Consider the following 24,176-nt stretch of genomic DNA (forward strand, 5'->3'; position numbering starts at 1 on the left):
TATTTGCAAGCGTGAAGTATACAATATACAAATGGGTAATGGCTCAGTAAATCAAAGAAGGGAATGCATAATCTACAAATCCAGATTGTATAGCACTGGCCCAAGGCTGTTTGATCTGGCTTTATCAGTTGCAAACATTTGGTTGTCAATATATGATGGTTTTTCTAGTTAAATGGTATGAAAGCTTTGCTGTTACATTTTATCACCTGGAGATGAAGCTTATACTTCTGCTCAGGGTCAGATTTTTTGAAATAAAATTGCATTTGTAGCCATTGGACTCTGCTACCTCTCTCTTTTTGGGGATATCATGAATATATTTGCCCACACAAACAAAACATTAGCTTGTGTTTAGAATAAGACCGATCCCTCCCTCCCTCCCTCTCTCTCTCTCTCTCTCTCTCTCTCTCTCTCTCTCTCTCTCTATCTCTATCTCTATCTCTATTAGTGTTTCTTAACTTTAGTAAGTTTGAGTGTGGACTTCAACTCCCAGAATCCCCAGCCAGCGTACTAACCATGGAATTTTGGGAGCTCAAGTCCACACATCTTAAAAGTTGCCAAGTTTGAGAAACATTGTTTTTAGATCTTAGTTCTGGTTGTGAGAATGCAAGATTGCTTTGCTTGTGAGTTCTCTGGATCCCTCCAGATCTGCAGCTATTAGATTACCCATAAACAACCTAGATTTCATGGCAAAGGGGAGCTTCTAGTGCTGAATGAAGAATTCTGTTCTTTTTAAAATCTTCTTATTAGGGATTATTAATGATAAATTCAGCAAAGCATCTTTTTACTTACCATTGCATATTTTAACCACAGCAAGATTGGCATACGCCCAAAAATGGAAAGGAAAGGAAACCCCCACTGAGGAAGAAATAATAAATAAAATTTTATCCTGCGCTGAAATGGACAGGTTAACTCTAGAGATGAAAAATAAAACTGAAAAATAAAACTGAATTTGGAAAAATGTGTACAATTGGTTAGAGATAAGGAGGATCGCTGAGATGATTATCGATTGACTAGTTAATATCATAAGGACTTCTTATTAGTACCTATATTAGGGCACAACTGAAAGATATGTAAATACAGTGTTGACGATTGAAAGATGGTTTATCAAAAAATCTACAGATGTTATACGCACAGTTTGTTATACTCTGTCCTGTTAAAGAATATATTTTAAGTTTCTGTTTTTCTTTCTGTAACATAAGGTAATACTAATAGCACTGTTGATGCCAGGGAAATTGAATCATGTCCATTTTTGTTTTTAAAATGTACATTTAATAAAATTTGTAAAAAAAAGAATTCTGTTCTTTTTTGTATACATGGTAGGTGACATTTGGGGTCTTTTTTATAGATTTTGTGGTTCCTACAGAAAAGAAAAAAAGTTTTCTGATGGAGTGAAATCATTCTGCTGATATTTATAGGGGATCTCTGACCTGCATCATAAAAATACTATTTATTGATCAGCAAATAAATGTTTTTAAAAACTAGAGTGCTTGGGCAAAAGAGACTTCTTTATTCAGTCCTGAAAAAAATAGGTGTATGCTAGTTGTGTGGGGGGGGAAGAATGGGGAGGGGCAGGGGGAGTCAGTTTCAAAGCCTAGATGCAGACACACACACATGAACATAATTTTTTTTTCAAAGTCAAGAATATATTTTCCCATTGAAGGACTGCTTCCTAAGATCTTAAAAAAGCTGCTTTGTCCTTTAAAAATAATGAATTGAGCTTGAAAGTGGTTAAATTAAATGCTTAAATAAAAACCAACGCTATTGGAATCTCATTAGTACATTTTTAACACAGATTTTCATTAAGTATATTGCCAGATATAAATTTCATTAGTCAATAATCTTTTACGAAAGCTCCTTATCTATCCCAAAGATCCTGTTTTAAACTTTATTAATTTTTCCAAATATTTGAATTTAAGCTAACCTAATTATTTAACTATTTCAGGGCCCCCAAATTTCTCTTATTTAAACATACTAGCCCCAAAACTAAATTCCTACATTTCTCAACTATATTTCTATTCTTTTTCAATAATTCTCCAATTATTAATTCCATCTCATTCCAAAACAAAAACCACAAATAGGAAAGGAAAAAAAGAAAAACATACACACAAAAAAGAACACATATTCTTGCTATACTTCAATATTAAATTCTAAATCATTTCATAATAGCCTCCCATTTAACACAAACCAAATCCAAGACAATCAAAATCACTATGAAACCTTTACCGTCCATAATTATCATCTCAAATTTAATATTTATATCTTATTCTGGGTTTCCTTCTATTCCAAATAGGTTTCCATAGTCAAGTCTCTAGTTCTGCAAATAATTTTCCCATTGTCTCCTGCCACACTGTGCATAGGAGCAAGAGGTTTCCCATTATCCATTTTCTTAGGCTGGTATAAGAGTTATAGTCATTCTGAAAAGCTCATGCCAAAACGTCATTTCCCATCTTTTTCAAGGTTGCATAAACTTTAATTGAAATCCTTTTTTTGATATAGTCAAGTTTTGCTCTTCTTCCAATAGTTTTTCCTCTCTCAGAAAGTCAAATGGTATCTGCAAATCAGCTTGACTTTCCGAAGTAAGCTCCTCCATTTCCATATTATAAATCATCTTTATTCAGTCCTGAAAAAAATAGGTGTATGCTAGTTGTGGGGGGGGGGAAGAATGGGGAGGGGCAGGGGGAGTCATTCTTGGTATCGATTGCAAATCCAACTGTACATTTGCTTCTTCCATCTCAGTAAGCTGAGAGCAAGTCTTTTGAATACAAACTACAGTTTCACTTAAAGCAGTGGTTCTCAACCTTTTTAATGCCGCGACCCCCAACTGGTCGTAAGTTGAGGACTACTCAACCGGTTGTAAGTCGAGGACTACTCAACTGGTGCAGCATCGTTTGCAGAATGGGACTTTTGGTGGGCTCAGCAAGGCAGAGACAGCCTGGACAATTCCTATTGGCTTTTGAAAGCCAATAGAATTACACTCTATTCAAGAGAGTCTATTCTATTGGCTTTCAAAAGCCAATAGAATAAAAGGGAGTAGCACAGCTAAGGAAAAGGGGAAAAAATGGTGGACTGCGTTGTTTGGCGACCCCCATAAAATGGTCATTCAACCCCAAATGGGGTCCCGACACACAGGCTGAGAACCACTGACTTAAAGCTTGTGCTTGACTTTGTTGATGTAAAGAAATCTCCTTTATACAAGCAATTGTCATCTCCGTGTTTTCTAAGATTTGATCCAAAATATATTTATAAATAGAGTCTGAACGGGTTTCCTCCAGTTTTATCATATTTGAAGACATTCTCTTTTTGGGGGAGACTATATTTAAACACAGTCACTCAATATCCATCTCCTCCCAAGTTTCATAGTCTATTTCCTTTATGGAAATTCCAAGAGAAAAGAAAAAAAAAAATAGCAAGAGCGATATGTAGTTTCAGCAGAAGATGTCCCCCAACGAGTTAATCAAATAATCAGTCTTTTCAGAAAACATAAAAAATAAGCAAAGATAATACTCTCCAGATGTATAGCCTCTTAAGTCTCTCTAAAAGAAATCTTTTTGGGGCTCCAAAGTATTCAAAAATAGAATCAGCCATTAAAACAAAAATAGGTTTCGTCCTTTTCTTAAGCTTCACCTCCCCCAATTTAAAACGCCGCTTCAACAAAAAGGGGAATAATTCCAGAAAAAAAAACTTTTCACAGGAAAAAAAAAAAGAAAATAGAGGTTAAAAAAAAATCTCACCAAATCTTCCATGGCGGGTCTGCTTGCTTAGATGATCTTATGGCTTACGGTTGGCGCAGCTAAACGGCCATTTTACTGGCTGATCTTTACCCTGTCGGCCCAAAGGAGATACTCAGTGCACAGAGGAGGACGCCACTCCTCTGCAACTATCCAAGAAGCCTCCTCAACGGTAGACGCTCCTCCAGAGTGTCTTTTCAACCCTCTAAGGGGTCTACCGGCAGGGGAAACTCAATCAGCAAAGGGACGACGCCCTTCGCTCGACCGCACTGCCGCAAACCAGAACCGGAAGCCCACAGATTGTATTTTTATTGGATCTTTTTTAAAATTGAAATGGTTGTTTTTGGCCCTGCTGTCTTGTCTTGTTTTATGTGTTTTTTAATTGTCTTTTAATTCTTGGATATTGTAAACCAACTTCTGCAGTGGGCAGCTATAATAATTGATTAGTTGATTATATAATTGTTAATAATTTATTATAATAAAATATAATAATTAGCCACATACCAAGAAGCCTTGGAAGACACTTGGAAAATCTGTGCATTGATGAAATTTCCATCTGTCAAAAAGCCACACTGCTTGGATTTGCACATACACTACGCTGATACATTATGACATTCCAGAGAAAAACATTATGCAAATAAAGGCCAACATCAGCTAAAGAAGTGACAGCTGTGATTTCACATTGTTGTGTATATATTATTATTATTAATAATATATACCATAATATAATAATAATAATAACAACAATATCTGTCAATCCCAGGTTCTAGGGAAGGACTTGATAGGTGGGATAAAAATATTAAATCTAGCATAAACATCTGGTTGACTCTGTGACCAACCATCATAATGATACGGTCGTATTGTTAAACTTACAGAGTTGTTCGGCCTTTGGCTGTTTGGACAGAAACTGTGTTTTGCCAATTCAATTTTCCTCTAACTTGTCTGCTGCCTCAATTTTTTCAGAATCATGCTTGCCAATGCTGCCATAATGAGGATCCTCATCAAAGGGGGGAAAGTGGTGAACGATGACTGCACCCTTGAAGCTGATGTTTATATTGAGAATGGCATCATACAGCAGGTGGGCCGTGAACTCATGATTCCTGGCGGGGCCAAAGTCATAGATGCCACTGGCAAGCTGGTGATCCCTGGTGGTATTGATACCAGCACCCACTTCCACCAAACCTTCATGAATGCAACCTGTGTGGATGACTTTTATCATGGCACCAAGGTACCTTTCTCTTTTGCTGTAGTGGGCAGGTGGGGAAATGGGTCCTTGAAGGATTGCCTCATCTAGGGCTGTGGTGAGATACTCAATTGTTAAAGTTGCAGTATGTGAGAAAAATGACGGTGGGAAGACTAGAGTTCCCAAACTCTCATTTCTGAGGAGAATGATTTATTCAGGAGTAGACAATGAATCCAGCAAAACATCACTGACTTCTGCTGATTTTTCCCTCCCCATCCATTTAACATTGTCTCTCATTATTTTATTTTATTTTTAAAATGGAAGCCCACATATTTGTGTATGTCTCTGGGTCTTCCAGAGGGCCTACCTTACAGGCATTTTTAGAAAACACAAATGATTGATTGGTTGCAGCCCAGCACTTTTGTTTTTTTAAATAATGCTCCAAGAAACAAAGGTAAGCCTGGTAATGTTAAAACATGCAAGCCTATGTGTTTATTTATACTTACTCATATGCTACTCAAAAAAGTATTCTGAGTTGCTTATACTCAATATAGTAATAGAATTAAAATATACAGTAATTAAATCAAAAGTTATATTGAACATTCAATGGCACAGCAGTAAAATCGTAATCTACTATCCAGCCATGCCTGTCATAATATTAAAAAATTACCTTGTGCTACTTCTTCAAGAGCAACTTAATTATTCACCTACATCCAGAAGAGCAGAATATGACTTGGACCTTAACAATGTTTTCATAATAAGGATAAAGATATAAGGATCATTATGTCCCAAAGTTCTGTGGGAGGAGAACACACTCTGAACTAAGAGTTCACCAGTGTCTCCTGTTTAGTTAATCAGTTTTTCATTTGAAAATGTGTACACTTAGGATTATGCCAGTTCTACAAACACTTCTGAATATAGCAAATAGGCTTGGGGAACATCTTCATCAATGCCTCCAGTGACAAAACTTTGGAAAACTGTATGATTGCTATTTCATTTTTCAGCATCTGCTACTAAAGTTCAATGTCATAGAGGCAATTCATATACTATTTTTATTAATCACCACATACTTAATCTCATATTACATCTGTTGTGAGAATGATACATGAGATGCTATGGAATAAAGAATTATTGCCTTTTTTAAGATTACAAATCTTTAAACCTGGCTGATTTAATATCAGCTCTTTTTTTGAGATATCAAAACTGAATTTTAATTTATTCATCTTCACAGTAAACTAATAGTCAGTGTCTTTTTAAAACCATACTCACGTTCAAAATAACAAATTAGTGCTGCTAAGGATTAGCTGGTTACAGTTACAACCTCATGACTGCAGCTATCATTAATAGGCAATAGAGGCTGCCCAGAATCAGTTGGCAATTGAAAAAGATTTTTTTTTTTTAAATATTTGTTCTGGTCAGATCTTTTGCAGAAGGCTAACTGTCATATCCCCTTTATGGATTACTGCCTTGTCGTGGCAAAGGGGCTTGTGTAACTCAATGAAGCTATAAGCTATGCCGTGCAGGGCCACCCAAGACGGACAGGTCATAGCAGAGAGTTCTGACAAAATGTGATCCACTGGAGAAGGAAATGGCAAACCACTCCAGTATCTTTGCCATGACAACCCCATGGACAGTACTAAAAGGAAAAAAGATATGACGCTGGAAGATGAGCCCCTCAGGTCGGAAGGTGTCCAATATGCTACTGGGGAAGAGCAGAGGGCTAGTACTAGTAGCGCCAGAAAGAATGAAGCGACTGGGCCAAAGCCGAAAGGACGCTCAGCTGTGGATATATCTGGTGGTGAAAGGAAAGTCCGATGCTGTAAAGATTTTTTCTCCATAGGAACCTGGAATGTAAGATCCATGAATCAAGGCAAGCTAGACGTAGTCAAAAAAGAGATGACAAGAATGAACATCGACATCTTAGGAATCAGCGAACTAAAATGGACAGGAATGGGTGAATTTAACTCAGATGACCATCAGGTATACTACTGTGGGCAAGAATCCCTCAGAAGAAATGGAGTAGCCTTCATAGTCAATAAAAGAATAGGAAAAGCAATACTGGGATACAATCCCAAAATGACAGAATGATCTCAATTCGAATCCAAGGCAAACCATTCAATATCACAATAGTCCAAATCTATGCCCAACCACTGGTGCTGAAGAGGATGAAATTGATCGGTTCTATGAAGCCCTACAGCACCTTATAGAATTAACATCAAAAAATGATGTCCTTATCATCCTGGGGGATTGGAATGCTAAGGTAGGAAGCCAAAGATAACCGGAAAAACAGGCAAGTTTGGCCTTGGAGTACAAAATGAAGCAGGGCACAGGCTGATAGAATTTTGTCAAGAGAATACGATGGTCATAACAAACACTCTTTTCCAACAACCCAAGAGACGGCTCTACACAGGGACATCACCAGACGGTCAACATAGAAATCAGATTGACTATGTGCTCTGCAGCCAAAGATGGAGAAGCTCTATACAGTCAGTAAAAACAAGACCAGGAGCTGACTGTGGCTCAGATCATGAGCTTCTCGTTGCAAAATTTAGGCTTAAATTAAAAAAAGTAGGGAAAAGCACTAGGCCACTCAGGTATAAACTAAATCATATTCCTAATGAATATACAGTAGAGGTGACAAATAGATTTACGGAATTAGATCTGATAGAGTGCCTGAAGAACTATGGATGGAAGTTCGCAACATTGTACAAGAGGTAGCAACTAAAACCATCCCAAAGAAAAAGAAATGCAAGAAAGCAAAATGGCTGTCTCAGGAAGCTTTGCAAATAGCTGAGGAAAGAAGGGAAGTGAAAGGCAAAGGAGAAAGAGAAGGATACACCCAACTGAATGCAGAATTCCAGAGAATAGCTAGAAGAGATAAGAATGCCTTCTTAAATGAACAGTGCAAAGAAATAGAAGAAAACAACAGAATAGGGAGGACCAGAGATCTCTTCAAGAAAATTGGAGATATGAAGGGAACGTTTCATGCAAAGATGGGCATGATAAAGGACCAAAATGGCAGGGACCTAACAGGCAGAAGAGATTAAGAAGAGATGGCAAAACTACACAGAAGAACTATACAAGAATGAGCTTAACGTCCCAGATAACCACAATGAGATGGTCACTGGCCTCGAACCAGACATCCTAGAATGTGAAGTGAAATGGGCCTTAGAAAATCTGAGCAACAACAAAGCTAGTGGAGGTGACAGTATTCCAGCTGAGCTATTCAAAATCTTAAAAGACGATGCAGTAAAAGTGCTACACTCAATTGCCAGCAAATTTGGAAAACTCAACAGTGGCCACAGGATTGGAAAAGGTCAGTTTACATTCCAATTCCAAAGAAAGGCAATGTCAAAGAATGTTCAAACTATCGCACCATTGCACTCATTTCACATGCTAGTAAAGTTATGCTTAAAATCCTACAAGCTAGACTCCAGCAGTATGTGGATTGAGAACTACCAGAAGTACAGGCAGGATTTCGAAGAGGCAGAGGAACTAGAGATCAAATTGCCAACATACGCTGGATCATGGAGAAAGCTAGGGAGTTCCAGAAAAACATCTACTTCTGCTTCATTGACTATGCAAAAGCCTTTGATTGTGTGGATCACAACAAATTGTGGCAAGTTCTTAAAGAGATGGGAATACCAGACCATCTTATTTGTCTCTTGAGAAACCTATATGCGGGTCAAGAAGCAACAGTGAGAACTGGACATGGAACCACTGATTGGTTCAAAATTGGAAAAGGAGTCCGGCAAGGCTGTATACTGTCGCCCTGCCTATTTAACTTATATGCAGAGCACATCATGAGAAAGGCAGGGCTAGATGAATCAAAAGTTGGAATTAAGATTGCCGGGAGAAATATCAACAACCTAAGATATGCAGATGATACCACTCTAATGGCAGAAAGTGAAGAGGAACTAAAGAGCCTCTTGATGCGGGTGAAGAAGGAGAGTGCAAAAGTTGGCTTGAAACTCAACATTAAGAAAACCAAAATCATGGCATCCGGCCCTCTCAATTCCTGGCAAATAGATGGGGAAGAAATGGAGGTAGTGACAGATTTTATTTTTCTGGGCTCCAAGATCACCTCAGATGGGGACTGCAGCCAAGAAATTAAAAGACGCTTGCTCCTGGGGAGGAAAGCTATGGCAAATCTAGACAGCATTCTAAAAAGCAGAGACATCACCCTGCCAACAAAAGTGCGTATAGTCCAGGCCATGGTTTTCCCAGTTGCAATGTATGGCTGTGAAAGTTGGACCATAAGAAAGGCTGAGCGCCAAAGAATTGAGGCCTTTGAACTATGGTGCTGGAGAAGACTCCTGCGAGTCCCTTGGACTGCAAGGCGTTCAAACCGGTCAGTCCTAGAAGAGATCAACCCCGACTGCTCTTTAGAAGGCCAGATCCTGAAGTTGAAATTCAAATACTTTGGCCACCTAATGAGAAGGAAGGACTCACTGGAGAAGGGCCTAATGCTGGGAAAGATTGAGGGCAATAGAAGAAGGGGACGACAGAGAATGAGATGGCTGGATGGAGTCACTGAAGCAGTAGGTGTGAACTTAAATGGACTCCAGAAGATGGTAGAGGACAGGAAGACCTGGAGGAACATTGTCCATGGGGTCGCGATGGGTCGGACACGACTTCGCAATTAACAACAACAACAACAAACTGTCATATAAAATACATTTTGTTTTATAGAGAATAATTTCAGTACTGTAATGGATGATACTCTCAAGATGATTGAAAAATAATAATGCCTGCAGAATAGAATGAGGATAACTTAATGAAAGACTGATACTAAACATCAAATTATGATGAAGAAGTTGACCTTAAGGACATATATTTCTGTATTATGATTGGGTAGTGAATGCTGCAGCACCAGAAGTTTTTAAGAAGAGACTGGACAGTCATTTGTCTGAAATGGTATAGGGTTTCCTGCCTGAGCAGGGGGTTGGACTAGATGACCTTCAAGGTCCCTTCCAACTTTACTACTACTACTACTACTACTACTACTACTACTACTACTACTACTACTACTATTACTATTATTATTATTATTATTGTTATTGTTATTATATACATTTACTTAAAAAATAAGCAATAGCTCAGCAGTTTATTATTTTATTGATTACATTTATATTCCATCTAATCTAATGACTGTTGGTGGTTTAAGTGAAATAGGAAATTATTAAAACATCTACAATGCATTTAAAATAGCATTTATAACAACAATAAAGAAAACAATGAAAATAAAAAAGTGTGTGGTGTATATGTGAGGGAGTATTTTGCCTGTTGCACTTCTTTGTTATCTTTCTTTACTCAGTTTGAAGGAAGGCATGCTTAGTACAGACATTAAACATGGGAACACTACAGAAACATTCTGCTGCTTGAGCTAAAAATCACTATTTTCTGTTAATTATGCTCTTTCTGGTTTGTATCACACATGTTATTTAGGTTTGCATGTGTGAATAGAGAATACACGATAATTCATCTCTGCTACAAACCTTCCAGATTTTTACAATTCGACATTAGCCTACTTTTGAGGCAGTGCCTTGATAATCCTGCTGCCATCACTTATCTGCTGGTGGGCACCTTACCTGGTATACGTCCCTGATCCTGAGAGAGAGCCAAGGCTCCCCAAATTTCTGTTGCTTTGGTGATTATTAAAAATATAAAAATTGAAATAATTTCTACAGTGTAACCTCCTGATTACTTCATGTATAGTTATGTGACTAGAAGATTCAGTTGTTCCTTCGAAAGTAGAACAATTTCATAAAGAAAAAAAACAATTTTTATTTTAAAAGATCAAATGTAAAATTCCTTATTAAATTTGTGATTTACAAAAGTATATGCAGTGTTTCAGGTGAACCACAAGAGGGCAGAGGTCTGCTACAAATGGTAACAAGAGAGATGCTTCCTTTAATAATACAGATTACAAAAATATTCCAAATAAAATGAATATGCAAAGACAGAAGTATGGATGAACAGAAGCTAAGATTAAGTATACAACTTCCTGTAGTAGTCCAGAAAAATAGAAACACTTAGCAATCCTTATGTGGGGATTCAAAGAATCCTAGCACATTCTCTCGCAGGACATTCACTTAGGTTTACAAAAGTAGAACACCCTTAAACGTGTCTCTTCTGTGGTTTACCAACAAATGCCTGTACCCTGAAAAATCTACTTTGATCAGAGTCTGGAGAAGACTGCTCTTAGTTTAATTAGGGTTTTTGTTTTTTTTTAGCTCCAGCATGCACTTTCATCCTGTAATGGCCTTTGATATCTCCCTTTGTTTTCAAAGCACTCAAAATTTCATCATAGATTATACAATATAGGAGATGATAAATATTTTTGTTTATTCTGCATAATTCAAATTATATAACCCCATGTTTATATTCACAACTTCTAAATTATCTTAGTATAGAGCTTTGATCTATTTCTAGAAAAAACTTTATATGGCCTACATATATATTCCCAGCCAAGGGAGGAGTTGAGATTATCTCTCTGCCTACTGACAGAGAGAGTTCCTTTCCCTTATGAAGATAATGATTCTGTCTCAGAAGGTAAACTGAATGTCTGATTCTGTTTGGGATGCTGGTTGACATTCGCAATACTGGCTCAATTCTAAATTTCTGGGTGGTCCTGCAACTATGGGAGCTGGGGACAAGCTTGTGTACTGTTAATCTTTATTAAGCTATAGAACCTACTTATCCTTTGCGAGCCCAGTTTAGTCAATCATTCATTATATTAACCCAGAAATGGATTGATTCAGAATTGCTAAGTGTGTTGTTTACCAAATTCAAATCTCTAATCAGCTATTATTAGGTAATCTTTCCTAGGTTATCAAAAGTCATTCATTCTCATCTGAATCCACTCCAGTATTGAATTTCTAGAAAGAAGAATTGGAGTACAGATAATGTAATGTAAGCAAACAGCCAGCCAGTAAACAGCCAGACAAAGAGAATAAATAAACCAGCTGGCTGGGACAGAAATGATGCTTGGCCTTACAAAAGAAAACCAGAAGAAAGGCGCCTAAGTGTGTTGTTAAGTGGTTGAGCATTCTGCATCCTTGGTGCCATGCTGGAATAAGCTGGGGTACACCAATTGGGAATCTTAGTTCAAGATCTTTAGAAAATAGCTATGCTGAAACATTTCCATTTCTGTATTTGAGTCTCAGTTATGGACTATGGATTCATTTATGGACTAATTAAATGTCTATCCTTCAATAATTATTGACCTACATGTTTGAGGAACAAACTAATGAAAGAACAGGTTCTTTGAACAAACACATTATTTGTTCCAAGACCATAATTTTCCATATCAAATGATTGATGGAATTTCTTGCCTATGAATGTTTTGCTCCAAAATACAGTTTAATCCTTAAGTTGTCAAATGGACCAGGAAAGGAAGTTTTAATAGCTGTAGCTCCATACATTGAAAGGACCTTGGATGAGGGAGAGTGTATGATCTGTTGTGAAGCCTCTGCTCCCTTTCTTCTCAAGAGGGAATTATTCATATTCGTCCATCTCTTGCATGTAAGTCTTATAGGAGACCAACCTGCTTCTGTGGTGACAAGTAGGGTTACTATGTGTGGTACTCAAAAGCCAGCTTAAGGAATGGTGATGTTTAAGAACAGCAGTAACACAGCAGCTTACATTAAATATGTGATTATACTTCCATAAAGCACAAGCACTATTCTTTATTTGATCATAATCTACTAACAATGCATTATCCTTAACGCATTTTGCATTGGCACTTCACATGCAAATCTGATTAAATATCTAATTAATTTAACTATATCCATCTCACCCATGGTTAGACCCATGTAAAAGGCATATATACCTTACTCAATAAGAAAGAGCTGCTGGCAATTGCCATTGTGTGGGAGAGTAATGTAATATAATGTATTCTTCCAGTAGAATGCCATTCTGAGAAGGAGAGGAGGCAGTTGGGCCCCCACTTCCTTGGTAAAAGAAGGCAAACTAAATGGTTTGAAATTTGTGCACTTAATAGAGTTCCACTCATTTTGTCATTTCTTTGGTACTGGTAACAGCAACACTCCAAGAATGGAAAGCAGTCATTCTATTTCCTCATCCCGAATAGAAGGAAATCTTCACCAATATTAATAATCTTTGAGATGAAGGAATGGTAAAGCTACTAGTTCAGCCACTCTGGGATGGAAGAATAAGATAGGAAGGAGTAGACATAATAACTACTTTTGGCAGTTGTCAGTGTCCCTAATTAAAATGGGGGGAGGGATTGAATGAGGTGGCAGCAACTGTCTTCTTTTACTTGGGGACAGGCGAATAAGGAAGATTAGGTAATTTACTGCAGAACCTGGAGAAGTAAAAAAAAAAGTCTTTTATATGTTTTCACTGGTTGTATAGTGGCAATAGAAGTAACTTTAGCTTTCATAACCTTGAAGCACAGCCTGGCCAAAAGCCCTGTTTCAATTGCTAGTGTTCCTACTTTATAAAAATACAGTATCTGAGAGATAGTTTTATTATTAATAAACCAATTCATATAGCTCCCCATCTCACAAACAAGCAACTCTTGGCAGAAATGTCCCCTTTCTAAAATGGCTTGAAGCTCCTATTCGCTTGGAGTTGCTGTCACTTCTTGAGATTGATAGGAGCTGTCCATGCTCATGGTGCTGAAGGAAATTGAGTCTATTTGTGCTCACTAGACAACAGCAAGCTGTAACATGAGTTTGGATAGATGCTGTTGCTATGAAACTTAATACTGGAATGAAACCAGGGCATGGTATTCATTTCCTGAGCTTTTTACAGCCTTAGTATGGATTCTGAATTCTGATTAACTGTAGATTAGACTTCAAATCAAGTTTGTATATATATTTCTAGAGGTTGAGAGATTGTGCATATGTGAGTTCCATTATCAAAATTATCCAGTCAGAATAGTCATTACTGAGAACTCTAGTAATTGAAATCCACATACTTGGAGGGTGCACAGGCTGGAAAAAGCCACTCAATAGTATTCCTAGACATTTTGCTATGCGCAGAACTTTACAGATGAGTTTCCCTGAATTGTACCTTCCACAAGAAAGATTTATTTCAGATCTTTCACAAACAACTGTTTTTCTTAAATGGCAAAGGGAATTCTGTGAAACATACTTAATCTCTATCAAATTTACTCTGTCATTTAGTTTCAAAAGACTCTCAAAATGGTTTGTGTATTATTAATGAAACTCAGTCTATGTCTATAAGGTCACTATTAATAAGCTTTTCAGTTTTAATAAAAATATGAGACTTTCTGTCTCATATTACATATATACTCAACTACAGCCTATCCGGCTACTTCTTATGAGACATGTGTAAATTAGTATCTGGTTGCTTCATGTTTCAAGAAGAAGCTTAATATGGATCTGCAGTTGCTCTTCCTTGGACACATGCCCAAGCATCCCAACAGATTCAAAGTTGGGAGTTATTGATTCTGTTCCTGGAAACTAGCTATGAGCATCTGAAGAAGTGCAATTCCTTTAATTAGCTTGGAGAGTGGTCTCCAGATGGGAGGTAGTAGTTGAGAGGCAGCAGATTGGATTTGAACAAGAATGTACAGTGTTTTCCTGAAAAAAAGACCTAGTTAGATTTTTACATGTGTGCCCAATATAAGCTCATTTCTTACCTGCAGAGGCCTTTCCAAAGGCCTCTGATGGCAAAACAGAGGCCAGGGGCAACACACACGAGTGGCGGCATGCATCCGCAGAAGAAGTGGACCAGTGAGGCGAGGCAAATGTCAGGGCGTGGGAGGCGGTCCTAACGTAAGCAGGTAAGACATCCCCCGAAAACAAGACCTGGTCTTATTTTCGAGGAAATACGGTAGTGACTACACAGAATGACTCTTCTGATAAAAAAGATTGACCAATGGAGGAGGACGACTGGAAGGGAAGAAGAGCTGCTTTGCCTGAAATGTCCCCTATGTTCTTGTTTTTACGAGGTAAAATTTACTGCAAATAAAAGAAGATCCTGGCTTTTATTTATAAAGAGCACTGACTAGCTCTCCTTTTTTAAAATTAGGAATCTATATCTCTTTTCTCAATCAACTGCACGCGAATACTAATTTACTGATCCCTCTACTATTTGAGAATTACTTGCACAACAAGATCAAATAAATGCTTCATTACATTAGCTGCTGCTTTCCATATACTAACTCTATTTACAAATTCAGAAAAACATATATAGTTGAGCATGACTACAGATAGATGAACTACAATTCCAGCCCATAATCTGGGGCTGCTACACTACAGCCCATAATCTGGCCCATGTACTATTAAGCTTTATTACCCCATTTTCTCCTTTCCCAGTATTTGCTGAAATTTCTCCTTCACCTCACCTCTGGCCTAATAAGTGAGGGAAATGCATTTTCACACATCATATTCAATAGGCTTCAGCCTTGTATTCAAAATAATTATCAAAAATGAATTTGTCGGCAACTCTGTCCCAGTATTTATACTGATTTCTGCTTCAATTTCTAATAGTTTCTCCATGTGCTTGGAAAAATGGAAGGAAGTTATCAGTCCCATTTTTTTCCTGAATGGAAATGGAGAATAATGGAGTTTCCCAAAAGTCTTCCAGAAGAAATATACAATAAATGTTGCTAGTTAGATCCTTGAGGTTAAACGGTAATAAATGGTCCTGTCTGATACTTTGCTTGCCAACAGAAATTAGAAGTGATGAACATTCTCCTGACAAAAACTGAGATTGTCCTAAAAAGGCTCCTTGCCTGCAGATTTTAGGCAAATAGCTGTCAACACCCTGTCCTCATATATCAGTCCACTTGTGAAGACAGGCATCCCTAGAAGCCACAATAAAGAGGTCCTTGTGTCTATGCCTTAATTATCACCTAGTCTTGAACTTGTACTTTCTGGTCTGGGATAACGTAGAAGCCTGTCTGCAACAGCTTTTGTGCACATACCCATATTGTATATGCCGATGCCTGTCCTGAAATGTCATCACACAATATCTTTGGATTTGGAGCTTTTCACCATTCCACTCCAGTGTATCTCAGGTTGCAGTGCCTAATTAATAGCTTTCAGTTATAAGCAGAGTCAAAACCTAAAAGCAGAATGAGGTGCACATATCCTTTTTTACTGAGCAAAGCAATAATACAAATTATGAGGTTAGACTGGCAAGAAACCAGAAGTGGTTGTATGACAGAAATCTTTCTGCTCAAGACAGTCCTCAAGAAACACCATGTGCAATTGCCTGCAGTGTCAGTTCAGATTGATGGTGGTTTAGTCCAGAATACCACCTATTAGAAGCACTTCTGAATTTCAGGCAGGGTGAGATTCATAAAAATCCAGGCAATAAAACATGGATAATCCAGTATTCAGTGCAGATACTTTTGTTTGAGCAAGTTATTGTATATCTACTTAACATACATTATACCAACATTCTGATAATTTGAGATAGGTTATTGGCATGTCTAATTTGTAATGGTGGATCCAATAAATTATGTCCCTTGTCCAGGAAAAGAGAACTGGTAGTCCCTGTCAGAATATCCATTTTTTCCAGGGATGAAAAAGTAAGTTCCCTACTTCTGATCTGAATTTAACATCCTGTTTCTACTAGAAACTAGCCAGATGTTCCTAGCTGTCAGGCTGTATTCACTGGAGCTAGCAGTAAAACATAGATACTTCCTGCTTTAGCTCAGCTCTTCATCTAAACAAATGAAAGTCTCCGATAAGATTTATTTACTGCAGACAAAAACAAAGGCATTCAAAACAGCTGATTGCCACACTACAATGATACAAATGATTATTATAACTCTGCAATGGTTTAAATTAACTGATTCCAGATTCTTGGCATGGTGTTTAGTGGCCTTGAAGCTGGGCGATTTTATTTTTACCAAACAGTTCTACTAGCTCCTGCCTAGCTCTCCTATCAGGAAGTTCCCAAGGAAAGCATATAGGCAGTAGCTTTCTCCTCTGATTCCCTGCCAATATTTGTTTGGTTGAATATGGAGCTCTTGTTTAGCTAATATCCTGGCTATTGCAAGGACGGGTTGGGGAAGTCACTGCCTGTATTCATGAGATTATTAATTAACCCTTTGCTTGAGGGGGGAGCTGTCAGCAACCCTAAAAGAAGCTGTGGTATGCCCCCTTTTGAAGAGACCCTCTCTAGATCCTATGTTCCTAGAAGACTACTGGCTAGGCTTAAATCTTCTTTTTGTGAGGAAGATTGTTCAGACAATTGTGGTAAATCAACCCTCGGCACCCTAGAAACCCTTTTCAGAGTTCAGCTCAGGTACAGATGGCTTTAGTTGCTCTTCCAGATTATCTTTATTGGAATTGGATGGGAGGGAACATACTGAAATTGAATCAAAGAAAATGGAGTTGCTATTTATATACCAGGTTCTTCAACAACAACAGTATCAGAGAACCCTGGTATACAAACAGCAGCTCCATTTTGCTTTGGTTCAATTTTGATCTGTTCTCTCCCCCCCCCCCCGGCAGTGGTGGGATTCAAATATGTGAACTACCGGTTCTCTGTGTGGATGCCACTTCCGGAAGTCCATTCTAGGCCTGGGCAACAAAAAATTAGCTACTGGTTCTGCCGAAGTGGTGCGAACCAGCTGAATTCCACCACTGCCCTTAGGCCTTTCTATACATTCTAGGCACCCCAATAGAACAGTCTACAATGAAATGGTACCACACCTCAAACTGTTGCATGACCTCCCCCAGTGGTTTCATATCAATGGTATCAAAAACCACCAAGAAATCAAAAAGCAATAGAAGAGGCACGTCATCCCCATCCAACCCCGACAAAGATAACCTGGAAGAGCAATCAAAGCCATCTCACAGGCAGGTGCTACCTGTAAAGAATCAGATTTGCAGTTCAAGAGTCATTTTAAATCAGGGGTCTTCAAACTTGGCCCTTTTATGATTTGTGGACTTAGCATGCCTGGCTAAGGAATTCTGGGGGTTGAAGTCCACAAGTCATAAAAGTGCCAAGTTTGAAGACCCCTGTTTTAAACTCTCAGTTCTTGCTTAATCACTGAAACAAGAACCACCAGCTCCAGTTAGTGTTCTAATTGCAGTCTCACCTGGTGCAGGAGGACCTGGCACAGTTGTGCCCTTCTTACCACCCATACAGATTGTAACAAGATGCTTCACATGAGGGTTTTTTTTTAAAGTCTACACACAAATTACAAAATGCAGCAGCCTAATTGTTAATGGTTTCCAATGTTGGGAACATGTAACATTAATGCCATAGGTACTGTGCTGATTACCAATTTAGTTTAGGTAAATTTAAAGTGCTGGTTTTAACCTATAAAACTCTCTATAGGTGGCACTTGGGTAGTTGCAGGATCACCCTTTCTACTCTGTACCTCATAATCTACTAGAACATTCTTGTAGTCCCACACTTTGGGGACATAAGGGAAGATGAGGCTAGAAGGTATTACTCTTTGAATCGATTAGGCTTGGTTTAATCAGGAATTTCTCATTATTTTTGGGTTGTTAAGTAGATCTTCCTATCTCTGGTCTTTCAGAAGAGTTTTTCTGACCATATATTGAGTGCTTATGTCATCATTCCATCACTGAGTGCCTATCTCATCACTTCTAAAGGACAAAGAGTTAATAATAATAATAATAATAATAATAATAATAATAATAATAATAATAATAAACATTTCATATAAACAATGATGTTCCCATTAGAAACATGCCTGGACCAGAGATGTTCAAATCTATTATTACTAATACTATTATTATTATGATTATTTAATGATTTTGGAGGCCATCTAGTCTACTTCCACAAACCCCAAATCTAAGGCATGACACAATTATAACATTCCTGACAGATACTAACCATACAAACTTTGCTTATCTGAAGCAACAAAAAATAAAAAATAAAAATGTTTTGCTTTTCTGTATAGTTCCTCCTGACCTGCAAGAAATCTGTTCAAGACTTTTTTGAATGTACTTAAGAAATAAAGGGAAATCAACAGGAAAGCAGAACAAATGAGTCTATCATTCTGCCTTTAAAATCCCATGCAAAAGTCCTATTGACTTTCTCAGTCAGTTGATTGCCAGAAAATAGAAAATGTTCTTAATAGCTAAAGTTTTTTTCTGTACTTTTGAACTTTTTGCATGAAGCAGAAAAAAAATGAAACTATGACATGGATTTGATGATTACAAGAAAGTTAGATAATAGAAAAAATGACAGTTATGTAGTACACTTAGATAAGAGTTTAATAACTGCAAATTTATACTTATATCTGCTATAAAGGGAAGTCAAGTCATTTCTTTATATTTCTCTTTTTTCTGCACTTTTGGCTTTCCTTCTTTTTTCATTCTTTCTTCTACATCAATCCTTAGTTTCTGTTAGTTTTTATTTGTGTATCTGAAAATTTTTAAAAGTTATCTAAAACCTTTTTCTGCATTGCTTTGGAGCCAAGATAGGTTGTGATTATTCTCTACCAAATATAGTCTTTATCTGGTATCAGCTGGGCTATATTTTCAATATAAAGTGAAATGCCTTTTTTAGTTGTTTGGGTGTTTAAAATATTGCGATTCTTGTGTTGGAGGATTTTTAAATATTTTAATATCTTATTGTGGCTAATGTCTGTAATATATTAATTTTGCTAATATGAAGTAGTTACTATATTTGGTATTTACCTCCTTGAAAGCTATAAAAATGATGCAAGAAAGGAATAGAAATAATTTCAGATATGTAAATATAACTCTCTAAAGGGTTGTTTTCTTTCTCCATATGTAGGCAGCCCTGGTTGGGGGGACCACCATGGTTATCGGACATGTACTTCCAGATAAAGAAACTTCCCTGCTAGATGCTTATGAGAAGTGTCGCAGCCTGGCTGACCCAAAGGTGTGCTGTGATTATGCCCTGCACATGGGCATCACCTGGTGGGCACCTAAGGTAAGAGGGATGAACCTGGAAGCAATTTTTTAAAAATGTCTAGTTTAATAGCCTCTGTACCGTTAGTCTTCAATCTTTTTAGGTTCAAGACTCTCTTTAGCAAGCATAGTATTTAGGGAGTGTTCTAATTCCACCTTAGGCATAAAGCCAATTGAACAACCTTGGATCAGCTTCTCTCTCTCAGCCCCAGAAAAAAGACAATGGAAAATCTTGCCAAGAAAACTGCAGCAACTTGTCCAGGTTGTGACCAGGAATTAACATTGCCTTAAAAGCACACATACCCAAGACTTCTTCCCTGTATTTGTACAGTGGTTGTGCTGCTGATGCAATCCACATCTGATCTGACTGCAGACCAGAAGGTAGTTCCTACCCCATCAGTTAAGATCTGTGTATTTAAGAACCCGTAAGACCCAATATTGGATCCCTATGTAGGTCCAACATTTGAATGCAACTATATAAGATTTGCATTGTAATGTCACCATATGTGTTTCAGAATTAGCCTTCAGCATGGTTCTCCATGCTGGGACACCATAATTATTGAGCATGCTGATTGAAGATTTTAGGAATCTAAATAATACTTGACACTATAAAATTGAAAACTGTTCTAAATTGACAAGAAGTGACCCTCTAAAGTAGCTGGCAGTACCCTATCAAATCCTACCAGCTTGAATTGTGGCCCTGCCCTTTTCATCCAGGATAATGATCATCATGGCCCAACAGCCCAAGTCCTTTCCTCACGTTGTCGTCTGCTGGGATCTACTTCAACTCAGACCCCTGTGAAGCTCCTCTTAGATAGGATATATTTAGCCTCAAACATCTGGAGCTTGTTCAGGAATTACAGACCATGCATACTGGGTTATATACATCCATCCCTTGGCCATCTTGTCCAGGTTGGGTGACTGAGGTTACAATAATCTTTTGTTTGGGTCTGTTCCTCAATCATTTCTAGTCCAACCACCCTCAGTTTCTGACTGCTTGTACTGTCTTTTCTTCACCTGTTGTTCACTCTGTGCTATGGTTTTCCCTTGCTCTTAATTTTCTTCTCTGGAAGCTCTATCCTCCAAGGATGGTCCCAGAAGTTTAAGAAGAAACACGGAGCCTTCTCCAAGTTGAGCACAGGGCTACAACTTCCAGAATCACAAAGTCCAATGCTGTCTAGAAACTGTTGATTTGTAGTGTAGTACATTTGGAAACAGATAGCTGGAGAAAGACTAGTTTGGAATAGTGAGCTAATAAGCAGAAACACTTTATTCACTTTGTGGTTAAATTTGTAGTTCCAGAATGGCTTTTCAATGACTGTAAATTATGTAGCACACTTTACATAGTTACTCAATTAACCCATTTGGGGGATTCATTACTGCTTCTAATTCTGCAGGCAGTAAGCTGTGCTATGGTTTTCCCTTGCATTTGGCATTTTGCTAAGTTGGTTTAAAATATTGTCAGTTTTGGGCCTCCTGCTTCTAAAGACCTCGTGAGCATCCCAAGGAAAGCTGCCCCTATGTCCCTTATGGAGGGTCTAGCTCTCAGCCCCTTTGTACCAGTTTCAGGGCTATCTTTTGTTTTTATTTTTTTTAATGGTGACCAAGAAGGAAGGAGTAAGCTGTAGCTAGCTGCTCTAAAGCTTATGATTATAGAATATTGTGGAATATTTTTTCTTTTAGGCTGCATGTGAATCATTGACAACCATATCATACACAGGTAATCTTCAGCTTACAACAGTTCATTTACTGACCAAATAATGGCACTGAAAAAAGTTATTTATGACTGTTTTTCACACTTACAACCGTTGCAGCATCTCCATAGCCAAGTGATCAAAATTCAGATGCTTGGCAACTGGCTCATATTTATGACAGATGCAGTGCCCTGGGGGGTCATGTGATCACCTTGTGTGGCTTTCTGACAAGCAGAGCCAACTGCACTGATTCACTCAACACCGGTGGCAAGAAAGGTTGTAAAATGGGACAAAACTCATTTAACAAATATCTTGCTTAACCACAGACATTTTGGGCTCAGTTGTGATCGTAAGTTGTGGACTACCTGTATAAATTTATGTGTAACTTTATATGATTTATTGTTTTATATTCTACTTTTCATGCCGATGATTAACATTTTATAATGAAAATGTTTCATAGAATTTTTCTATGAAAAATTCAGGTTCAAGCAAAGCAGATGAACCTGAGAAAGGACATTTTTGAAAAGCCCAGGGCACCTGAACAAGAATTACAATGGCTGTCCTTTGTCACAGGGCTTGTCTAGCCGGCATGCAGATATGTAGCAGTGCAGAGCTAAGGCATAAAATTTTTATTCTTGAAACAAAAGTTTGAGTGATTTTAAACAAATTATTATGCACCAACATGGCATGAAATTTCTTGCTCAGAGCAAGTGATGAGCTATTTAGGATACAACTTGGAATGGCAAGAAAGCAAATTTTAAAATGCAGGTTCTATCCTGTGGTCATGGATCTTTTTCACCTTTTTATTTGGCAGTTCTGGAGACCTTGAATTCTGAGTTTCAGTTACATGCAGCATTCTCCTATCATTTCTGTCTGTGATGGATAGACAGGATATTTTTGTCTGTAGGACTTCTTTAAAATTACAAGTGGTGATTAACGAACTCTTTCTTAATCCCATCCCTCCTGGTATCTTAGGTAAAATCAGAAATGGAAACTTTGGTTCGAGAGAAGGGTGTCAACTCCTTCCAGATGTTCATGACATACAAAGACTTGTACATGCTCCGAGACAGTGAGCTCTACCAGGTGTTCCGTGCTTGCAAAGATATTGGAGCTATCGCACGTGTTCATGCTGAGAATGGCGAGCTGGTGGCTGAGGTAAGCTGCTTTGGAGGATGGTAGGGTGGGTCCAATAATACCCCCTTAGACAGGTCTGAGCTCCATTGTTTTCATAAATGTGGGTGGTCTCAAAGTGTTGCCGCTTTTCCAGGATGCAGCTTGTTTGGATGGGCAGATCTTCTTCTCCATCACCTTGTCCTTGTCCCACACATATTCTCATTCTTATCATTAGTGTCTTCTGAACAATTGGATGCATTTCCACAAGCAATTTACACTATCCATGCAGACATGCTCTCATAATCCAGAATCCTTATCACCCATTTATTTTCACATATAATTAGAATTGTGGATTGGAATCACCATCTCAGCTATCACAGGCACTGAAAATGTGAAGTGGGAGACAATCCCTTTATATCATGAATTGCCGTTCCAGATTATGATGTTGGTTTCAAATTGTGTAAGTATAGAAATCGAGAAGAAAAAAAAGGATACCACTGTGTCGATTCTGAACTTTTTGTTCTGATTCTCTGTACAGGGAGCTAGGGAAGCTCTGGATTTGGGCATCACTGGTCCAGAGGGAATTGAGATCAGTCGACCAGAAGAGGTAAAAATGCCATGTGGTATATGTACACACACTCATGCATTCTGCAGTCAGAAATTACTCCATCCTCTCTCATCCCACACACCTGTGTGATTGGACATGGGGGGGAAAATCCCCCTCCCCAGTCAACAGGTCAGGAGATGATTATCTCTGCTCACTGACTTAATTGCTATTAGTAGCACAGTATGGGTCTTATTCCTATCTATATTGGCATCTTGTAGTTAGAACACCTTACCATAAAGCTGACAGTTGTTCAAGCTGACTTTAAAATAGTTGAATGTTGTTTGAATGATGGGGATATGGTAGGGTTTTTTTTAAGCACACGTGTGCTATTAATAGTAGAGAAGTAGCATGCATTATATTTTGCCTTTTCTCATTGCAGCTAGAGGCGGAAGCTACACATCGTGTCATCACCATTGCTAATCGGGTAAGAGCCAGCCCTCCCCATTCTTCCCTGGGGAACCAGATTTACCCACCTTAATGCTAATGGATGAGCCTTATATCCACTACAAGCTTATTTTCAAGGAAATTTCTTGGGTGGATTCCTTGGTCTTATGCTACGTCAGGCCACTTGATTCCTAATTTCCCATTGGCTATTTTCATTATCCAACTCCTTGCAAGAAGGTAGAATGTTTTGCACCCTTTTGTATGCATCCTACTGTGAAACCTAGTTCACAGCTCAGTCTGATGCTTTCCCCCTTTTCCCTCTTTTGGCAGACTCACTGCCCTGTCTATCTGGTCAACGTGTCTAGCATGTCTGCCGGGGATGTTATAGCCACAGCGAAAATGCAAGGTGAGAGCCAACTTCTGATTCTGAGTGCAAAGACCACCACTTAATGCAAAATACATGGTGTTTATTATTATTTCATAATAGCTGGAAAGAAGGCTTTGAATCCCCTCTTTCCATTTACCCCCTCCTGGTTCCGGAGCCTTTTCCTACATTTTAATAGCTATATATTTAAATGTGGCACTACAAAGAGTGCTATT

General features: G+C 38.2%; 1 protein-coding gene across 3 annotated transcripts in view; it reads left to right on the forward strand.

Moving 5' to 3' along the window:
- Window positions 1-24,176, forward strand: part of DPYSL5 (dihydropyrimidinase like 5) — a 62,130-nt gene that overhangs the window by 22,211 nt on the left and 15,743 nt on the right. For all 3 annotated transcript variants that reach the window (XM_039346072.1, XM_039346075.1, XM_039346074.1), the window contains exons 2-7: window positions 4,692-4,956; window positions 19,642-19,800; window positions 22,448-22,627; window positions 23,124-23,192; window positions 23,572-23,616; window positions 23,907-23,982. In XM_039346072.1, the coding sequence (XP_039202006.1) occupies window positions 4,696-4,956; window positions 19,642-19,800; window positions 22,448-22,627; window positions 23,124-23,192; window positions 23,572-23,616; window positions 23,907-23,982 (790 nt within the window). In that variant the 5' untranslated portion in view covers window positions 4,692-4,695. The remainder of the gene's footprint in view (window positions 1-4,691; window positions 4,957-19,641; window positions 19,801-22,447; window positions 22,628-23,123; window positions 23,193-23,571; window positions 23,617-23,906; window positions 23,983-24,176) is intronic.

This window comes from Crotalus tigris, unplaced genomic scaffold, assembly GCF_016545835.1.
Source record: "Crotalus tigris isolate CLP2741 ecotype Arizona unplaced genomic scaffold, ASM1654583v1 scf7180000017987.690289119674:8195010, whole genome shotgun sequence".
Taxonomy (NCBI): Eukaryota; Metazoa; Chordata; class Lepidosauria; order Squamata; family Viperidae; genus Crotalus; species Crotalus tigris.